The sequence below is a fragment of the Salvia hispanica genome, chromosome 6 (genome assembly GCF_029641045.1).
Source record: "Salvia hispanica isolate PSC_SH4W2 chromosome 6, Shi_PSC_v1, whole genome shotgun sequence".
NCBI lineage: Eukaryota > Viridiplantae > Streptophyta > Magnoliopsida > Lamiales > Lamiaceae > Salvia > Salvia hispanica.
Genome location: NC_142697.1, coordinates 11005816 through 11024519, shown reverse-complemented (window position 1 = coordinate 11024519; position 18704 = coordinate 11005816). Strand labels below are relative to the sequence as shown.

The 18704-nt window shown below is 35.9% G+C and overlaps 2 protein-coding genes across 2 annotated transcripts; one reads left to right on the top strand and one right to left on the bottom strand.

The window, feature by feature from the left end:
• Positions 1–7307: 7307 nt before the first annotated feature.
• LOC125208643 (GDSL esterase/lipase At5g03610-like) lies at positions 7308–11330 on the bottom strand. The gene is made up of 5 exons (XM_048108294.2): positions 11143–11330; positions 10811–11056; positions 9786–10060; positions 7731–8037; positions 7308–7658 (listed from the first exon to the last, which is right to left on the bottom strand). Exons 1-5 carry the CDS (start codon positions 11198–11200, stop codon positions 7444–7446), a joined length of 1101 nt encoding a protein of 366 aa, XP_047964251.1. The 5' UTR covers positions 11201–11330; the 3' UTR covers positions 7308–7443.
• Positions 11331–14359: 3029 nt separating this feature from the next.
• LOC148923217 (uncharacterized) lies at positions 14360–15674 on the top strand. Its single transcript, XM_089061838.1, has one exon. The coding sequence runs from the start codon at positions 14396–14398 to the stop codon at positions 15587–15589; it is 1194 nt and encodes a 397-aa protein (XP_088917964.1). The 5' UTR covers positions 14360–14395; the 3' UTR covers positions 15590–15674.
• Positions 15675–18704: the final 3030 nt, after the last annotated feature.

Below are 18704 nucleotides of genomic sequence, written 5' to 3'. Positions count from 1 at the left end.
TTTTCTCTCTAATCTCTCTTACTTTTCTAATTTTGTATTAAAACATATCTAATTTTAAAAATTACTCCATATTTAAGATTTAAAAAGATATATTTTCAAATTATAATATTATTTCCTTAGTCCTCTAAAAAGAGAAACTCTTTTCTTTTAGTCTGTTTCTAAAAAATTTAAATTTAGGAGACAAAAGGAGTACTATAATCAAGTACTGGAAATATGAAATTGATGAAATATCTTTTTAGTAATACGACCGTTGTAAATGAGAGAATGAGGTAATAACTCAATTATTGTAAATAAATAAATGTTTTCGAATTATGAGACTCTATCCGCGAGTTGTGTTCTTTGGGATAAAAGGGAAACGGATCCCCTGCTGTGGAGAAATCACGGCAGGGGCTGCTGTGGTGACTAAACGGCATCGTAGTATCAATTACCTCAGTTTTTTTTTTATTGAATTCAATTAAGTTGTAGGTAGTATAACACTTGATGCGATAGTATTCCTTATATATTTGATCAATGATTTAAGTTAAATATTGCACTAGTCTATTATCCACATCGCTACAAATGAAATCAAAATATTTAATAATTTGTTGAATAGTGATTCCTGAGTAGTATAAGCAATAGTTTCTTGAATACAATCTTTTAGTAATTTAAGTTTTGTCGTTAAAGTAATTTTAACTAGTACTAGTACTGTTATAAAATAATGTAATATCAGTAGATTATTTAAAACCACAAAATAATTAAAACTTATTGATGGCAATAAGGAATTATTAATTTTATTTATAAATTGTTCATAGACTAAAAATTTATAGATTGAAAACTCAATTTATATATAGATTTATTGATAATTTATATTAAATCACAAATTTTTGGTTGAAATTTGGCTAATTTCACAGCTTAATTGTTCATAGACTAAATATTTATCGATTGAAAACTCAATTTATATATAAATTTATTGATAATTTATATTAAATCACAATTTTTTTTGTTGAATTTTGGCTAATTTCACAACTTAAAAACTCGAAATATAACATTTCATTTTTTAATTGCTTTGATCATGTCAAAATTGAAACTAATACTTCATCCGACGCTAGGTAGTTGTGACATTTCTTTTGGATACAAGATTTAAAAAATTGATGTGTTAAATATTAAAGTGAAGAGAGAAAGTAAAAAAGATGAAGAGAAAGTAAAGTACGAGAGAAAATAATTTTTTTGCCAAAAAAAGGAATCAACTACCTATGGGACAATCAACCCGAAAAAAAAATATGACTTAAATACTTTGGACGGAAGGTGCATGTACAATAAAAAAAAAATATGATAGTAGGAGTATGATTATATTTCAATTTTAGAATTTATGAGATCAACAAAATATTTAAATATTAATTTAAATCACTTACAATGTTAACTCTCAATTATAATATTACACTAAATAAAATTTAAAGAATAATACAAAAGGAGTTTTAATTGAGATTGCAATATTTTTAGTGTAATATTAGTATATTATAATTGAGATTGCTATATTTTAATATAAATTGGCTTTCAAGCATTGATACTATGGCCGTTTTTTCAACACAGTATTCTGATTTCATTTGTGGTGGTGTGGATGTTAGATTAGTGCAATATTTACTTAAATCATTGATCAAATATATAAAGAATACTACAGCATCAAGTGTTATACTACGAACCACTTAAGTGAATAAGTCAATATGTGCCGTTTAGTCACCACAGCCGCCCCTGCTGTGATTTCTCCACAGCAGGGGATCCGTTCCCAGATAAAAGACTTGTCATTTGCATATTAGGTGTAGTTGATGAATAACAAAATTTAATAATCTTCAATATTTGTTAACTAGGAGCTAAAACGACACACATAAACCATGCTATATTCCATGAATAGTTACAGAGTAAAGACCAAAATTGGTCCTAAACATATGTTCATTTTATGATTTTGGTCGTAGATATTATCTTTTGAATTTTTGGATCCCAAATATTTCAACTCTGATCACAATCGGTCCAAAGTTAACTTTTCCGTCAAATTTTAACAGTCAACGTTTATAATCTCGATTTTGACCAAATTAAACTGTTAAATATGATTACTAACTCCCTAATTATATCTTTAATCATTTTAAAAAGTTATCATTTAAAATACAAAACAAATAATATTAAAAAAGAAAATAAGAAATTCAAAATTAATCAATTCATGGGGAGCTTGGCCACGCGGAGAGCGAAGTAGATCCGCATGGATTGGCCGCTACCGGTTGTCGGCGCACGAGATGGCAGAGCTTGGCCGCGGGGAGGGCGAAGTAGATCTGCGCGGCGTCGAGGCGATCGCCAGGGGAGAGAGGCAGGATGAAGTCGTCAAAGTAGAGGCGGTCAGAGCTGCAGAGGAAAAAGGAATTTGGGGGGGGGGAGGGGGGGGATTTAGGGATTGGAGCGCTTCGGAGGTGGTTGCGGGGAGGAGAGGTGGATGAGCTCTATGGTGGCAGTGATAACGGTTGCGGAGGGGGCAGAGGTAGAGATGGAATCGAAGGAGATGCAGATGCCCCCATGAATTGATTGATTTTGAATTTCTCATTTTCTTTTTTAATATTATTTGTTTTATATTTTACTCCCTCCGTCCGCGAATAGGAGTCTCATTTTTTCATTTTAGTTCGTCCACGAATAGGAGTCCCGGTTCACTTTTACCATAAATAGTAATAGAGTCCCACCTCCACCTAACTCATTTCACTCACATTTCATATAAAACTAATATATACAAGTAGGACCCTATTCCACTAACTTTTTTCCACCCACTTTTCTTAATATTTCTTAAAACCCGTGCCGCCAAGGAATGAGACTCCTAATGGCGGACGGAGGAAGTAAATGATAACTTATTAAAATAATTAAGGATATAATTAGGGAGTTAGTAATCATATTTAACAGCTTAATTTGGTCAAAATCGGGATTAAAAACATTGACCGTTAAAATTTGACAAAAAAGTTAACTTGGGACCGATTGTGATCCGAGTTGAAATGTTTGAGATCCAAAAATTCAAAAGATAATGTCTATGACTAAAATCGTAAAATGGACATGATGTTCATAACCAGTTTTGACTTTTACTCGTAATTATATTACACACACAATTAGTTTTAGCAACCTAAAAATAACAATAAAATTCCGAACTAGTACTAGTTTGATGTAATATGTATCATGAATGTCATTAACCGAGCTAGTATTATTTTGATGTAATATTCAAAGGAGCATTATAAAGAATTAAATTCTTCACTCTGCTAAGTTGTTAAAAACTTCCTCAATTAGCTTAAAAAAACAGAAAATAGAAAAGAAATGACTCATCCCTTCAACAAAAATAAAAAAAAATCAAGAAACACACACCACAACTAAAAGATGGATTCAGTATTGCAAATAATCAAACTTGTAGTGCTAAAATCTTGCAAATTCAAATTTTTGTAAATTTTTATTTTTTTTAAATTAATAAATTTGCCTCTTTAGCTTTAGGGAAAAAAAAAGAAACAAAGACAACATAATCAATTGAATTGAACTGATAAAACACTATGTCCGGAGCGTTTGTCTTAGCGGCAAAGAGCTTATATATTATTGTATGAGGTGCCGAGTTTGAGCCCTCTTAACTTCAATTATAATTTCCTCCTTACTCGATAGATTAAATAAGTACCCATCCTTACATATGGATATCTCTAACCGTACATCAAAACTCAATTTACACTTCCAACCATACTCCAAAACCCATTCTAAATCGTCATTTTTTGTGTTTTTGAACAGTGCTACCCTAAATATGATGTAGCAATGTAATCCTTTCTTGTTTGTTTATTTTCGAATAGTGCAAGGAGTGATTCAGAAGAACTTGGCGGACGAAGACTGACAGGTCCCTTGAGTGCAGTGCAGGTACGGTGTGATATGTGTCGCTCGATCTAACAGGTCCAGAGGATTTGACTAGACTTCAGAGGCTAGAAGATCATGAAACTTATCAGAAAGGGGTCGTTGGGTGCACTCTATTCCTTCAAAAACCTCAACCCACTATACTACAACTTAGCACAGGAAAGTAAAGGATCGATCCCACGAGGAAGAAGGTGTTACGAAACATTTGAGGATGTTTTGGGAAAAAGGGTTTGGCTGCTGCCAAGCAATTTTTGTGGGTCGAGAACTTAAAACTACTGGGTCTGAGAGATAAGCAAAACTTTACTCTACCTACTAGGTCTAATAGATCAGAAGAACTTTACTCTACCTACTGGGTCTAAGAACTGAGAGCGTACGGAACATACATGACTTAGAGAAACTGAGATATTTTTAAGTTCTAAAACAGCTGGAGTAAACTTAACTAGACAGACTTTCCTAATTTGGACAGACAAGCATAAAGCGAAAAGCAAGACAAGTTTCCTTAAACTACCAGGGTTTGGAAAAGCATGCAGAAAAGTAAAAGAGACAAAGTGGATCGTACTGACAGGTATAGGGGACATGCAGAAAAAGTAAAGTACATGCAGAAAAAGTAAAGTACATGCAGAAAAGTACTGACATAAAGCAGATCTGGTTCTAACTACCAACAACTTCATCTTCTTCGGGAATCAAACGAGAATAGCAGAGAAAACAGAGTATTAACACCATGAGAACAGAGCAAACTTTAGATCTAGACTTAAAACGAGAAATTAAAGCCTAAACTAGCAGATCTACGCTACTGGACCTAAAGGATGCAAAAACAGAAAGTAAATAGCCATACTCATGTACAACGTAAACATCAAGCACCAAATATACGAAACTTCAACTCTGAAACACCAAGATTCAACAAATCCAAACATCTCCATATATAAACCCTCAACCTCCAACAACAAACCAACAGATCTCAGCTCCAAACATCCAACAACAAACAAAGAACGAAAGCTAAAAACAAGAGATGAACATAACTCAGAGATATCCAACCAAAAGCAAACATGAACTTCCATAATAACTAGAAATAGGTCTGAATCCAGTAGATCAAAGTAAGAACTAGAGTTATGAAACTTAAATCCAACAAAGTACTCTAAACGAAAGCAAATAAGATTGTTTCTTCGCCTTCACAAGGCGGTGTTACACAGCAAAATAACGATGACGATGAGAACCACGGTGGCCAGAATCTTCCATGTCCAAGTGCGCAGCAACACGAAATGAAAATTTGAAGTATGGAACTAGAACTAGAGCTAGGAAAGCGTAGGAGTGGCTGTTCACCGATCTCTGTCTTTCTTCAAGGTTGAGCTCCTTATATATGCGAGGCTCTGATCCCTAGGGTATCCCTCTGGTGATTTGACGCTCCTGCCCTTGAGTAAGACTCTTTAAAATAATCTGCTTTCGCTCCATTCTGCTCCTGTCGCCAACTTTTGATTCTCCCAGGTGTGAACGACGACTTCTGATTTTTGCTTCAATTTCATCTCTTTTGCATCTGCCAGGTCAGGTAACAGCAACTCCTGGGTCCGGCAGATTTACTACGCACCTGAACTCATAAACGCACATTAGCGCCCCAAATGCACATAATTTTAACCCTAAACCAATGCATGAAACGAGCCTTATCAAAGACCCGTTCTAAATCGTCATTTTATGTTTTATTTACTGTTTATATTTGGGAAAATTATCTGAAAAATTATGAACTTTCAAAATAATTTGATTTTTCCCATAAACTTTAAATGTTGCATAAAAAGTAATGAACTTTACCGGATTATGTAAATTTCTCTTCTGACCCAACCCGATAGATTTACAACACTAACTTATCCTACGTGGCACGCCAGAGGCATGACTTGTGGCAAATGAAAAATTTTTTAATGTTCAATTCGAATTATTGAATTAATGCTATTTTTATGCTGAATTCGATTTACTCCCTCCGTCCCAGATTAAGAGTTTGATATAGTTATGGCTCGAATTTTAAGAAAGAGTTGAAGTGTGTAATAAATGAAGTGAGATGATGGAGTGTGTAATAAATGAAGTGAGTTGGTTGAAGGTGAGTCCCTTTTGACTTTTTGGATTTAAAAGATGTTTATTGGTTTATTTTAATGTGGATAATGACATTTTGTTGTAATTTTGATGAACAATGGGGTAAAATTGTATGACTAAATATGGAAAATTCTAAACGTGACTCTTAAACTGGGACAGACTTTTATGGCAAAAAGTGACTCTTAATCTGGGACGGAGGGAGTATAAGTTTATGGTGATTTGTATGCCGAATTCGATTTGTATGTTTTTTATTTGCGCTACTTGTATGTTTGTGATAAGTCCCGAGTCAAAGATTGCAAAGATAGAAGAGAAACAATTAGAATTAGTGGAGTTGCCAAGTCATGCCTCCGGCGTGCCTCGTAGGATAAGTTTGTTTCGGAAATTTATCGGATTGGATCCGATGGAAAATTTATACAGTCCGATAAAATTCATAACTTTACACGCAACGGTTAAAGTTCACGAGAAAAACTAAACTATTTTAACAGTTCATGAATTTACATGTGATTTGTCTTTTAATATTTAATGGTAGTTGTAAATGGGCTGTAATCAAATGGGCTGATATTTTTTTTTGTATTATAGGTATACTTAAATGAATTAATTAGAGATGGCCTTTTTATGGAATGCAAAGATCAATAAGCACAAGAAATCATCAAGCAACTTTAATAAATAAAAACATACCGTATTATAATTTTGAGACAGAAAAAACCGAAAATAGATAATTATTTATGGAATCCGGAAGACCTTCCAAAAGGAAAAAAAAAAAGAAGGTCTTCTCTTACCTTAATTATTTAAAATACCCTACGCATTGCATTATTAAATGTCTAATTTGTTAGAATTCGTTAAAGAATCCACCTCGTCCTTTTTCAGCTCCAATACAATTTGCTTCTATCTTTTCTTCTATTCCAATACGCCTTCATCATATCTTCTTCTCCATCCGCCTTCATCTATCTCCGGTAGCCTTCATCTTCTCCGGCATCATTGCCAATATGCTTATCGTTCTGCGTCGGCTTCTCCATCAGGCCAGTTTAGAGGATATGGGGCAAGGCCTGCCCTTTTTTTATTTGTTGGAGTTTAGATGCAAATTAAAGAAGTTATTTTGTTAGTGGGTATTTATAGAGATTTGCTTTTCATATGCAATAAAGTTGGCATAAGAGTCTCTTCGATCCAATGAATCCTTAATTAGCATTAATTGTAGAATAAGAGAAGACTAATATATTGATTAACATGCAAGATTGCTTGAGCCGTTGCATTTCAAAATGAAACTGTCACTTGAAATGTCCACATCTTAGGATAGAAAGTTTAAAAAATTTCTATTTTAATAGAAATAAATTACTAGTAGTACTATATTTTTAAGGAATGGATATAGTATTGATTTGATCATTGATTGTTTGTATTATCCACATATGTATTGAATAATAAAACAAATTTCCATGCAACAACTTAGCAAAATACAGTAAGAATTCGACCGAAACATAGAAAAAACTAAAATTTAAAGGCTTGTTCAAGAGTGGATTTGAAGGTGGTGTAAATGGCATGCCATCCAGCCTCAGTTGGATGTGACATATCCCAAAAAAATGCCGATTTCGGATCACTGCAAACTGTATACATTTTCGCACCTTTCTCGTCCACGCTGCCGCAAACGTAGCCGTCTGTCCCAACGCAACATGGCTTCAATGGAGTATCGAATCTCAAATTACCTAATTTTCATTTCAACACCACGTTTATTAATTAAAACCGAAATTTTTTTATTTAAATGACAAAAAACGCACCTAGATAGTCTCGTTTTTGGTTGAGCACTGTTGTGAAGGAGTTGTAGAGATCGATGATGAAGAAGGTGGAGGATTTGGATTGGTTGTTCAATTTAGCGACGGTTTGCTGCAATAGAAGATTGTGGTAGGCGACGGCTAGATTTTGGGTGGTGTTGCATCGTTGAAACGATGAATCGACCGTGCTCCGAGGAAGGCAGCCCAACGGTTGGAGTAATGTCACAGCAACCTTAGTTGCACCGAGTTGTTGGAGTCTTTTTAAGTTCACGCCTAGTTGCTTCACCACACGCGGTATGAACGTTTGCAATCCCTGTCAATCAATTCATTAAAAACTCGTAACACCATTCTGTTGTATCATATTGAAGGAGTATCTATGCACTTTTGTAAGCACTTTTGAGAATGATATCTTATGAATATATATGATCATACAAAATACAAAAAAAATACTTATGTAAGCCGATATGCACTTAATTGTCATCAACTTGGATATATAAGAAATTGAATTAGGATATTTTAATTTTATTTAAGATGATGAAGTGTTAATACTTCATACGACCTACAGAAATATTTGCACTTTTCATTTTCATTCATTCCATAAAAATATGGGCATTTTTATTTATGAAAAGTTATCCCAATTTATTATCCATATACATCATACTATTAATAACTTATACCATCAATAAACACTAACAATAATGTAGGTCACACTATTCACTAATATTAATTTAACTACTCTTCTCCTCTAATCTCTCTTACTCTTATCTATTTTATTTTAATTCTCATGTCATATCCTCTAATCTCTCTTACTCTTATCTATTTTGTTTTAATTCTCGTGTCATATTAGGTGACCATATTTTTTACTAGTAGGATGGAGTATTCAATTTTCGCCTAGGTAGTGGAGCGCTCAGACCACAGAGAGATACTCTGTATGACAGACATACAACGACACAATGCTAAATATAAATAGACAATAGAGATACTACAATTTCCTAGACCACGAGATTAGGTAGGGATCTTGATTTTAAACACATGCATATACAGTTTACGAATCGGTTGGTGCCATATCACACCAAAGCAAATTAAAATTGATTTCATAATTTTTTGCAAACTAAATCAAAATGTATTAGTATCATAGCCCAAACCTAAATCATTAACTCTTGCTTCTACGAAATCAAAATGATTTTTTAAAATCTATCAAATCAAATAAAATTATACAATCAGTACTTCAAACAGAATAGACTAGCTGTATCCTAATAATTTAATGGGAAAGGCATTGCCACCTAATTTTCTTGAATTTATGTTAACTCCTAATAAAGGCTCCCTCCGCCTAATAAATGCATTCGCCAATATTAGAGGAGTCAGTTGCCCAACATCATCACGTTACTACTCACCACTCCCAATTTTTAGTAAGTAGAAAAATAAAATAATGTAGTAGTACTACTAATCTAAGTAATAAAACTGCATCTTTGTAAATATTATTATATGCACATGATGTGGGAGCAATAGTGTTCATTTTCACTGACTTTATAAAGAAAAATACTATATTTTGAAGATATGATGAAATCTAATAAGACTAGATAAGTGGGATATTGAGATCCACAATTACGTGTAACCCACTATTTATAGTGGCATTAATTATCTCTTATGCAATTATTAAAGACCCTTGAACAAAACGCATTCTAATTAATTCAAAAAAAGACTTTTGCTTTAGTTGACTCTATCACCATTATTAATTTCATTACATACAAATACAGCTATTTATAAATATAGATGGCTATAAAATTTGTAATACCAGATTTTTTCAACAAAATGAAAAGGAAATCCAACCGATCATCATCCATTTTGGAAAAGGACGTGTATAATTCAAATACTCTCGCACCCCACAACTTCCCATTTTATGATAAGAAAAGAGTCACGCAATTTATTTTTTTGTTTCAATAAATTAATAGCAAGTAAAATGTAAAGATTTTTTATGCTGTAAATTAAATCCAACACACATACCAAAAAATCTTGAATTCCTATTTCTAATGAAGTAAAATGTGAAGATGGAAGTGTTACCTGCATAGTTCCACCTTGGGCAAGAAAAGCACCATAATCGTTGCCGGAGAGGCAGACAAGAACAAGAGAGGACTTCAAATCCGATTTGGTGTAGACGGAATCATGCACAAGTTTGTCGTAAAATCCAATCTGAGTGCTCATATTGGGCAAGAGATCTCCTATTGTGTTGAACACACCACTCCCTCCATAAGCAAAATTCAGCCCATTTTGTAATTTTTTACCTCCCATTTCCATCCATTCATACGGTAACGGAGACTTCACTTCCAAGAACTTGGCTGTTTGTTTTATTAATATCAATTGACATCACAAAACATGTCAGTTTTCATTACACTAGTTTGTTGACTCATGAATTATCATGCTGGCATTTAATTTAAAAGAAAATGTGTTTAACCGTAATTGCATGAACAATGATATTACAAGAAACGACAGCTATCAGCATGATAATAACTCTTCAACAATATTATTATTTGGTGTGGTTAATTTTACATATCGTGTACACATACACATATATCTAGCAAATCAGAAAAGTAATTACATGCCAGCTAGATATATAAATATCTATATATTATATAATATAGGTTTTAATCACTATGCTAATCGTATCTCATAACAAAAGCATCAACAAAGCTGAGATTCAAAAACCAGTAATGAATAAAGTGGTGCATGTGTTTACACTACTTGATGATGGTAAAGAGAAACCATGTTATTGCTTTTATTTTCAATAAAAAACATAAATAATAGAGGATCTTTTTAACATGGACAATAATTATATAAGTCCACCAAACCAAAAAAAGAAAAGAAAAGTGAAGGAAAGCAGAAAAAAGATAAAGTGAATAAATGATGGTATAAAATGTGTTGATGCAGGAAAAGCAAAGAAAAAGATACGTTTATTTTTTAATCAACTTTAATTAGTTACTCCTCTGATTCCATAATTGTAAAGTCATTTATAAAAATAATATAAATAGTTAAAGCGGAGAAATAGTAAAGTAAAAAAAATAATAATGTAGATAAGAGTATATGGTTACCAATGTAGTCAGTGAGGATGCGGCCATCGGAGAAGCGGCCCGCGGGTTTCCCGGGGAAGGTGAAGCCGTACGGTTCATTCCACGAGTTTCCTAGCGATTTTCTGATGTTGCCCGTGTCTGCGTACGAGTCCCCGAATACAAATAGTTTTTTCGGTCTCAAACTTCCATCGGAAATTTCATGCTTCTGCCGCCGGTGGCGGTGGTGGTGGCGGTGGTTGAGAGTAGAAGCTTGGATGCATATGTATCCTTCAAAGTGAGAAAATTATGTTTGTTTTAATTTCAAGTGTGAGAGGGAAATTTTAGAGAGAGAGAGAGAGAGGGAGAGAGAGTACCTGAGGAGAGGATGAAGTAGCAATAGAAGAAGGAAAAGAAGAGTTTAGAGGTTTCCATTGGAGAGATGCAGAGAATGAAGAATGTTGAACGAATGTTTTTATACACTGCAAAGGCATGGGCTTTCTATTTTTAAATTTATAATTTTATAGCCCACTCCTTTGAAGATTAGGCTTATTATGCTATGAGTGTTCTATTCCATTTTGTTTTCTTGTATCATGCTACTTATGCGTATTGTAAGTTTTATATCTAATAAAATATTCCATCTGTCCAATAAAAACAGGGACATTGGAGACGGTACGGATTTAATGCAAAATTGGTAAAGTACGAGAGATGCAGAAAAAAAAAAGTGATTAGAGTATTGTTAGTGGAGAATGTAACTCACCTCACAACAGAGAAAAACATAAAGGGACGATGACTATTTTAATGGGATGACCCAAAATGTAAAAAAAATACTATATATATGGGACTGAGGGTGTACTACTATGGTGAGAACAAGAACTCTTTTAGGGATTGTTTGGTCAAAATGGGGTGGGGGTCTTGGCTTTAGGTTTCTCACTTGTTCTAATTAGCACAATAGTTGTGTTGACTTTGTAATGTGAAAATCTGGCAGTAGTTACATAAATGAATAAGTTGTCCTTTGACCAGGATAAAAGAGTGATGTAGATTTTAATTACTTGTTTCTTTTTGTGTGTTTGTGTGTGTGTGTGGCGTGTGATAGTGTAGTTGTTGGAAGTTGGGGAAATATAAATGCGAAACAATAGAATTGAAATTGTGGAGCAGCCTATTCACCTCCACATATCACGTTTCCAAGAGTTGGATGTCTCAATCATTTGAGGGGATTGAACACCGAATTAAAGTTGGATGACTAAGTGAAAGAATATGCCCTCTTATCTTCTTTAATTTTCTTTTATTTTTTTTTTTCTAATGGGATGCTAGGTGTTGAGGGCATTACTATTTGCACATAATTTTAATGTCCATATTAGAGTTTGTAAACTGCTCGGGCCGACTCAGCCTAATACGGATCAGGCCCGATATGAGTCGGTCTATATATATGCGATATTGGTTGGGTCATGCTAGTCCATCATTGAAACAAATCGGACATGGGCTTGACTCATTGGCTGAAGTGATTTGTATTTGGATGTTTCTTAACTCCAAGTCCAAGTGCAGGCACATCAGAAACTCAGTCCAGCCCATATAACCAACTCGGACTATGCCTTGGCCAAACCTTAATAGGTCTACAAATACTAATTTAGGCATGTAAATTTGGATACCCACGGATACCCAAATTCGAAAATTCGGATACCCAAATCCAAAATTTCAAAAATATCATACCCAATATCCGACCCGTATGTGAATTCGGGTACCCTAATACCCGGTGCGGGTACCTGAACCTAACTAATCGGGTACCCATAAACCCGAAATTAGTATATTTCAAATTTATTCTTTTATATAAATTATATTGTGATGAGAATAGAAATGATTAAAAATAACACAATAATACTATTTATTGAATATTATTAAAAGTTTAAACTTCAATTCTAATGCTTTAACTTTCTCTAGATTATGATTCTATGACTATATATATATACTCCCTCCATCCCATAGAAATAGGCCATTTGGAATTGACACGAGTTTTAATGCATAATTGGTAAAGTAAGAGAGAAGAAGAAAAAATAGTTGAAATTATGTAGTGAATGGTGGGACCAACAAAAAGATAAAGTAAAGAGAATGAGAAAAATGTTGTCATAATTGTATATGGGCTATTTGTATGGGACGAACAAAAAATGAAATATGACCTATTTCTATCGGACGGGGGGAGTATCTACATTAGACAAATAGACACTACTTAATTTTAAAATAAAGAAATTTTTGGCATAAATCTACATGCGATTAAATAAATTTACCCTAGATTTACCCTACGGGCCATATGCCCTATACTGAATAAAAATATTTATCACAAATACATAATTAATCGAATTTAATCGGGTATTAGTCGGGTACCTTAAACCCGAAAAGTCCTAACATTAACTACCCAAACCCGTACCCGAACCCATAATGTTGGGTTTCGGGTACCCAAAACCCGTCGGTTATTGGGTCGGGATCGGGTAAACTCGAAACCCGCTGACTAAATTTGCAGGCCTAACTAATCTAATAGTATTACCATTATTTCTCTTCTTGTTTTCATAGTACAATTTCAATTATATTTATCCTATTATTTTTATATTAGTTTATAATTTTCAAAATTCCTCCTTATATTTTGATTTTCTTAAAAATAAATACAATAAGATAAATTTGAATGTGCATATTTAATCAATAAATAATACTAGTATTTTATGCAAAGTGGTATTTAGGTTATAGTGAAAGTTGCATAGGATTACATATTAACATTTTCTTTTAAATTGATATTATAAGGGTTAGATCATTCTATCTTTTGTTTGTTGATAAGATTTTAAAGGAGGCAAGTCATTGGGAAAACAAAATACGAAGTAAGAGTTATTCATGAAGAATCACATTAAAATTAATTGTCACGGGAAATAGTGGATGAGGAGAAAAAATTCTCTACTTTAGACATACTATTTGGCATAATAAGTTGGTGTGTTCAACAAATACTTATTTAACAAGTGAAACTCTAAAAAAAGTTATATTCCAATACATAATTATACATGGAAATTAATGAATGTAAATCTAAATTCAAATATTACTTTAAATTTTGAAAATATTTTGGACTTACATTATATACATACTCCCAATCTAATGGGAGTAATATATTCTACAAATATAGATGTCTTTTGTTATTTTATTTTATTATTATAAAAAAAATTAAATTTTTATATGCTATCAAAAGTAGAAAAATATAATTAATAATATATCAATAAAATTTAAATTAATAACCAAACTCTGTTATTTATATTGAATATATGTTTGTGAATGTTAGAAAAAGAAAAAGATATTAACTTGGAGGACAAGAAACACATTAGCTTGGTGCCTAAGAAATATATTAGCTTGGTGCCCAAGAATACTTGGAGCACAAGTTCCACCATATTTACTTGTTTGTAATCCCTATTTAAAGGGTGCTTTATACAGTGAAATTATTATCCTATTCTACACAATTGTTTCTTCCCCTCTTCCTTTCCACAATATTTTCTGCACCATTTAATATTGTACCAGAGCAGGACTTAGAAAAATTTCATCACTGTCCCTAACCTTTCTCGACCTTAAGCCAAATCTGCAGAAAACCATTCAAAACAAACCATGTCAGACGAAAAAAACCCATCCCAGTCGGATGAAATTGCTCGGCAAATTGCCGAAATCATGAGCAAAAGTCTTGCCATGATGATACCATCAACACCCAAACCAGAGAACACAGAAAATCCACCAGAAAAACCCATTGTGTACAAAATCGATACACAACCCCTCCACATTGGAGGAAGCAAATTGAATGGAGAAAATTACTCTGAATGGGCCATCCTGATGAAGACGGCTATAAGCGGCAGGGGAATGGTTTCTCACGTAACCGGAGTGCCACCTCCCCCGCCACAAATCGATCCAGCCTTTCCGCAATGGCAACAAGCTGATCACTGCATGTTCACATGGCTCACACAGAATATCGAACCTCGGTTGGTCAGCCGAGTGTTGAAACAACCGACAGCCAAACACATATGGGATGCGTTGGCTATCACGTACGGGAGCGAAGGAGATAAACTCCAAATATACGAACTGCATATCAAAGCCAGCATGGTGAAACAAGGAAGCCAATTGTTAGAGGAGACATGGAGTACCCTACAAGATTTATGGAGGTCAATAGATCAGAAACGTACAAATCCTATGAAGTACCCGGAGGACATGGAAATACATGATAATTGGATCCAAGAACAGAGACTCTATACGTTTCTGACTGCAATAGACGGCAAATATGAAACAACCAAAAGGGAGATAGTTAAAATGGAACCACTTCCCTCGGTTGACCTTGCCTACAATCTGATCAAACAAGAAGAGACACGGTCTCAAGTGTTACAGTCAGGAGCCGGAGCCACAACAGAAGGCATCGGAGCAGGACTTGTCGTCCGAGGAAGATCGCACCAGCACGGCAGCGGCTCCAGGGGCGGCAGCAATCGCGGTGGAGGAGGCGGCTGGAACCGGCGGAACAATGATGAAGACAAATCGAAGCTTGTCTGTTCTTATTGTAAGAAGAAGAAGCACATGAAAGAATCGTGCTTCGAATTGATCGGATTTCCCGATTGGTGGGAGGAGAAACACGGCAAGAACTCATCCGCACCGCCGCCATCCGCGCCACCACGCGCTCCCTGGAACTGCGGCGGCCACACTGCTGCAGTTATCGGAGGGCAACCGAGAGACGGAGGAAATTACCTTATCGCCACCGCCGAGGGCAACAGGGAAGCTACTCAGACTCGGGGCGGCGACAAGGGAGCAATCGGTGCTGCTTAGCTGACGGGTCAGATGGGAGCCGCCAACTTCGCCGGAGGAACGGTGGTGTCGAATTGGTCAGAGGAGGAATTTGGGGGAGATGAAGAAACAGCGGCGGCAGGTAACCTAGGGTTTGTGGGTTCTTTGGTTAAAGAACCCCAAACTTTACATAAATCCTATTTTTCACCCCAGCAATACAATAAATTACTTAGTGTACCTCATTTATTGCCTAATGACCCATATTCTCTTGTGTTGTGCGAATCTGACCCCGAACTAAGTAATTTCCCTATTAGTACCCCGATTGTGTGTAAAAATAGGTTTCAGCCCCTAGAAAACACTGGAATTGCATGTCAGGTGTCTAGTGGATATGAGAAAAACGATAGATGGATATTTGATTGTGGGGCGACTGATACGATAACTTATGATGCTTCAGATCTTACAGGGATTCAAAAACCTCAAAAATCCCATATTCAGACAGCTAATGGGGAGTTTACAAAAGTTTAGGGGGCGGGAACTGTGAAAATATCACCTACCCTTCAATTATCTAACTGCCTTTACATTCCTTCAATGTCTCATAAATTGTTGTCTATTAGCCATGTCATGAAGGAATTAAATTGCACCTTATTGATGCAACCTCATTTCTGTCTGCTGCAGGATATCCGAACCGGGGAAATAATTGGACGTGGCACTGAACGTGATGGATTGTACTATGTAGATGAGATAGCTCAAAAAGGGACCGCCATGCTAACTCACGGGTTTGCCAATAGGAAGGCTTGGCTTTGGCATCGACGCTTGGGACATCCTTCTATCGGTTACTTAAAATTATTGTTTCCTGATTTTATTTCTAAACACGATGAGTATTGTGAAACTTGTTTTTGGGCCAAAAGCCACCGAACCTCTTATCCTTTGAATAATACTCGTGTTGATCTTCCTTTTTCATTAATTCACTCTGATGTTTGGGGCCCCGCACCTTTTACTGGGGGGCAGGATCTTAGATACTACTTAGTTTTTGTTGATGACTGCACTCGCATGACTTGTGTATATTTCATGAAACAAAAATCTGAGGTTTATATACATTTTTCACAATTTTTTTACCTTATCAAAACTCAGTACCAGTCTTCTATAACAATCTTGAGATCAGATAATGGGAGGGAATTCGTTAATTCAGCCATGAAACAATTTTTTCAAGAAAATGGTCTGATTCGTTAAACCAGTTGTGCCTACACTCCCGAACAGAATGGTGTAGCCGAAAGAAAAAACCGTTCCCTCCTAGAAATGACCTGCTCTATGCTCATTGAATCAAAAGCCCCAAAACACTTCTGGCCCGAAGCCATTGCCACCTCAGCCTATCTCTTGAACAGATTACCCACAAGTATCCTCAAACACCAAACACCACTCCAAGCCCTATCCTCCTTCACCAAATTCCACCACCTTTAACTCTTGAACCGCGAGTCTTTGGGTGCTCCGTTTTTGTTCATACCCCAAAACATGAACGAACCAAACTTTCTCCTTGTGCAATTAAGTGTGTCTTCGTGGGATATGTGATAAACCAAAAGGGGTATAAATGCTTTGATCCTAAAACCAATCGAATGTTTGTTACGATGAATTGCAATTTCCTTGAAACCGAATACTTTTATACCCACCTTAGCAGTCAGGGGGAGAATAGTAGTAAGGATCCGCTAAGTTGGATATCAGTGCCGATGCCAACGCCAAGTAATCCCGAAGTGGGCCTAACAGAGGCGGCAGTAAGCGATTCCGCTGAGCAAGTCTCTGAAGTGGGACAGTCCGTTCCTGAAGGTGACACTCAACCAACTACTTCCCCGTTGAGGCTATCCAATGTAAGTATTGATAACCCTGTTCCTCCAATTTCCTTTACTACTGATGGTGTAAGTGAAGAGGAAGAAGAAGGCCCTGTTGTGGAAAACACAGATGGAGACACTAGTGAAGAAGTCGAAGGGATTGACCCCGACACAGGGGGGTACATTCTTCCACATCGGGAGAACATGGGAGTTCCACCAAAAAGATATACACCTGAGAGGATTAACAGGAAGGCTCGCTACTCTGTTGCTTGCCTAGTTACGAGCCATCTGTCAGGAATGGCTCAAGCATTTGAGAAGGCACTGTATGAGGAGGAAGAGATCCCACAGTCATGGGAAGATGCTATGCGGCATAAGCACTGGTGAGAGGCAATGCAAAAAGAAATAGATGCACTGATCCGGAACAGCACTTGGGAAACGTGCATCTTACCTAATGGAAGCGACCTGTAGGATGCCGATGGGTCTTCACTATCAAGAGGAGACCAGACGGCTCAGTTGAGAGGTACAAAGCACGGCTAGTCGCGAAGGGATATACTCAGACATATGGGGTTGATTATTCAGAAACTTTCTCCCAAGTGGCCAAGATGAACACAATTCGAGTCTTATTGTCTGTGGCGGCAAATAAAGATTGGCCACTGCATCAGTTCGATGTGACGAATGCCTTTCTTCATGGTGAGCTAAAAAAAGAAGAAGAGGTGTATATGGAGGCCCCTCCAGGATTCGCAGCAGACTCCAAGATAGGAGAAGGATGTAGGCTGAGGAAAATTTTATATGGGTTGAAGCAGTCCCCAAGAGTATGGTTTGGGAAATTCGCCGGGGCAATGATTAGTTATGGATATAAACAGAGCAACTCCGATCATACTCTCTTTTTGAAGAAGAAAGGAGATAAAATCACTTGCTTAATCATATATGTCGATGACATTATTATCACAGGTGACGACTTGGAAGAGATTGAGAGCTTGAAGAAGAATCTGTTTCGGGAGTTTGAGATGAAGGACTTAGGGGATCTCAAATATTTTCTTGGGATCGAGGTGTTAAGATCACAAAAAGGGATTTTTTTTGAGACAGAGAAAATATCCTAGACATCCTTGCAGAAACGGGTCTCCTAGAGTGTAAACCGGCAGATACGCCTATAGCTGTTAATCATGGATTGCAGATTAATGATAAAGCCGAGTTGACCAATCGAAGTCGATATCAGCGACTAGTTGGAAAGCTTATCTACTTATCGCATACTAGGCCAGACATTGCCTACGCCGTAGGGGTCGTGAGTCAGTTTATGCATAAACCACAGATGGACCATATGGAAGCATCGCTCAGGA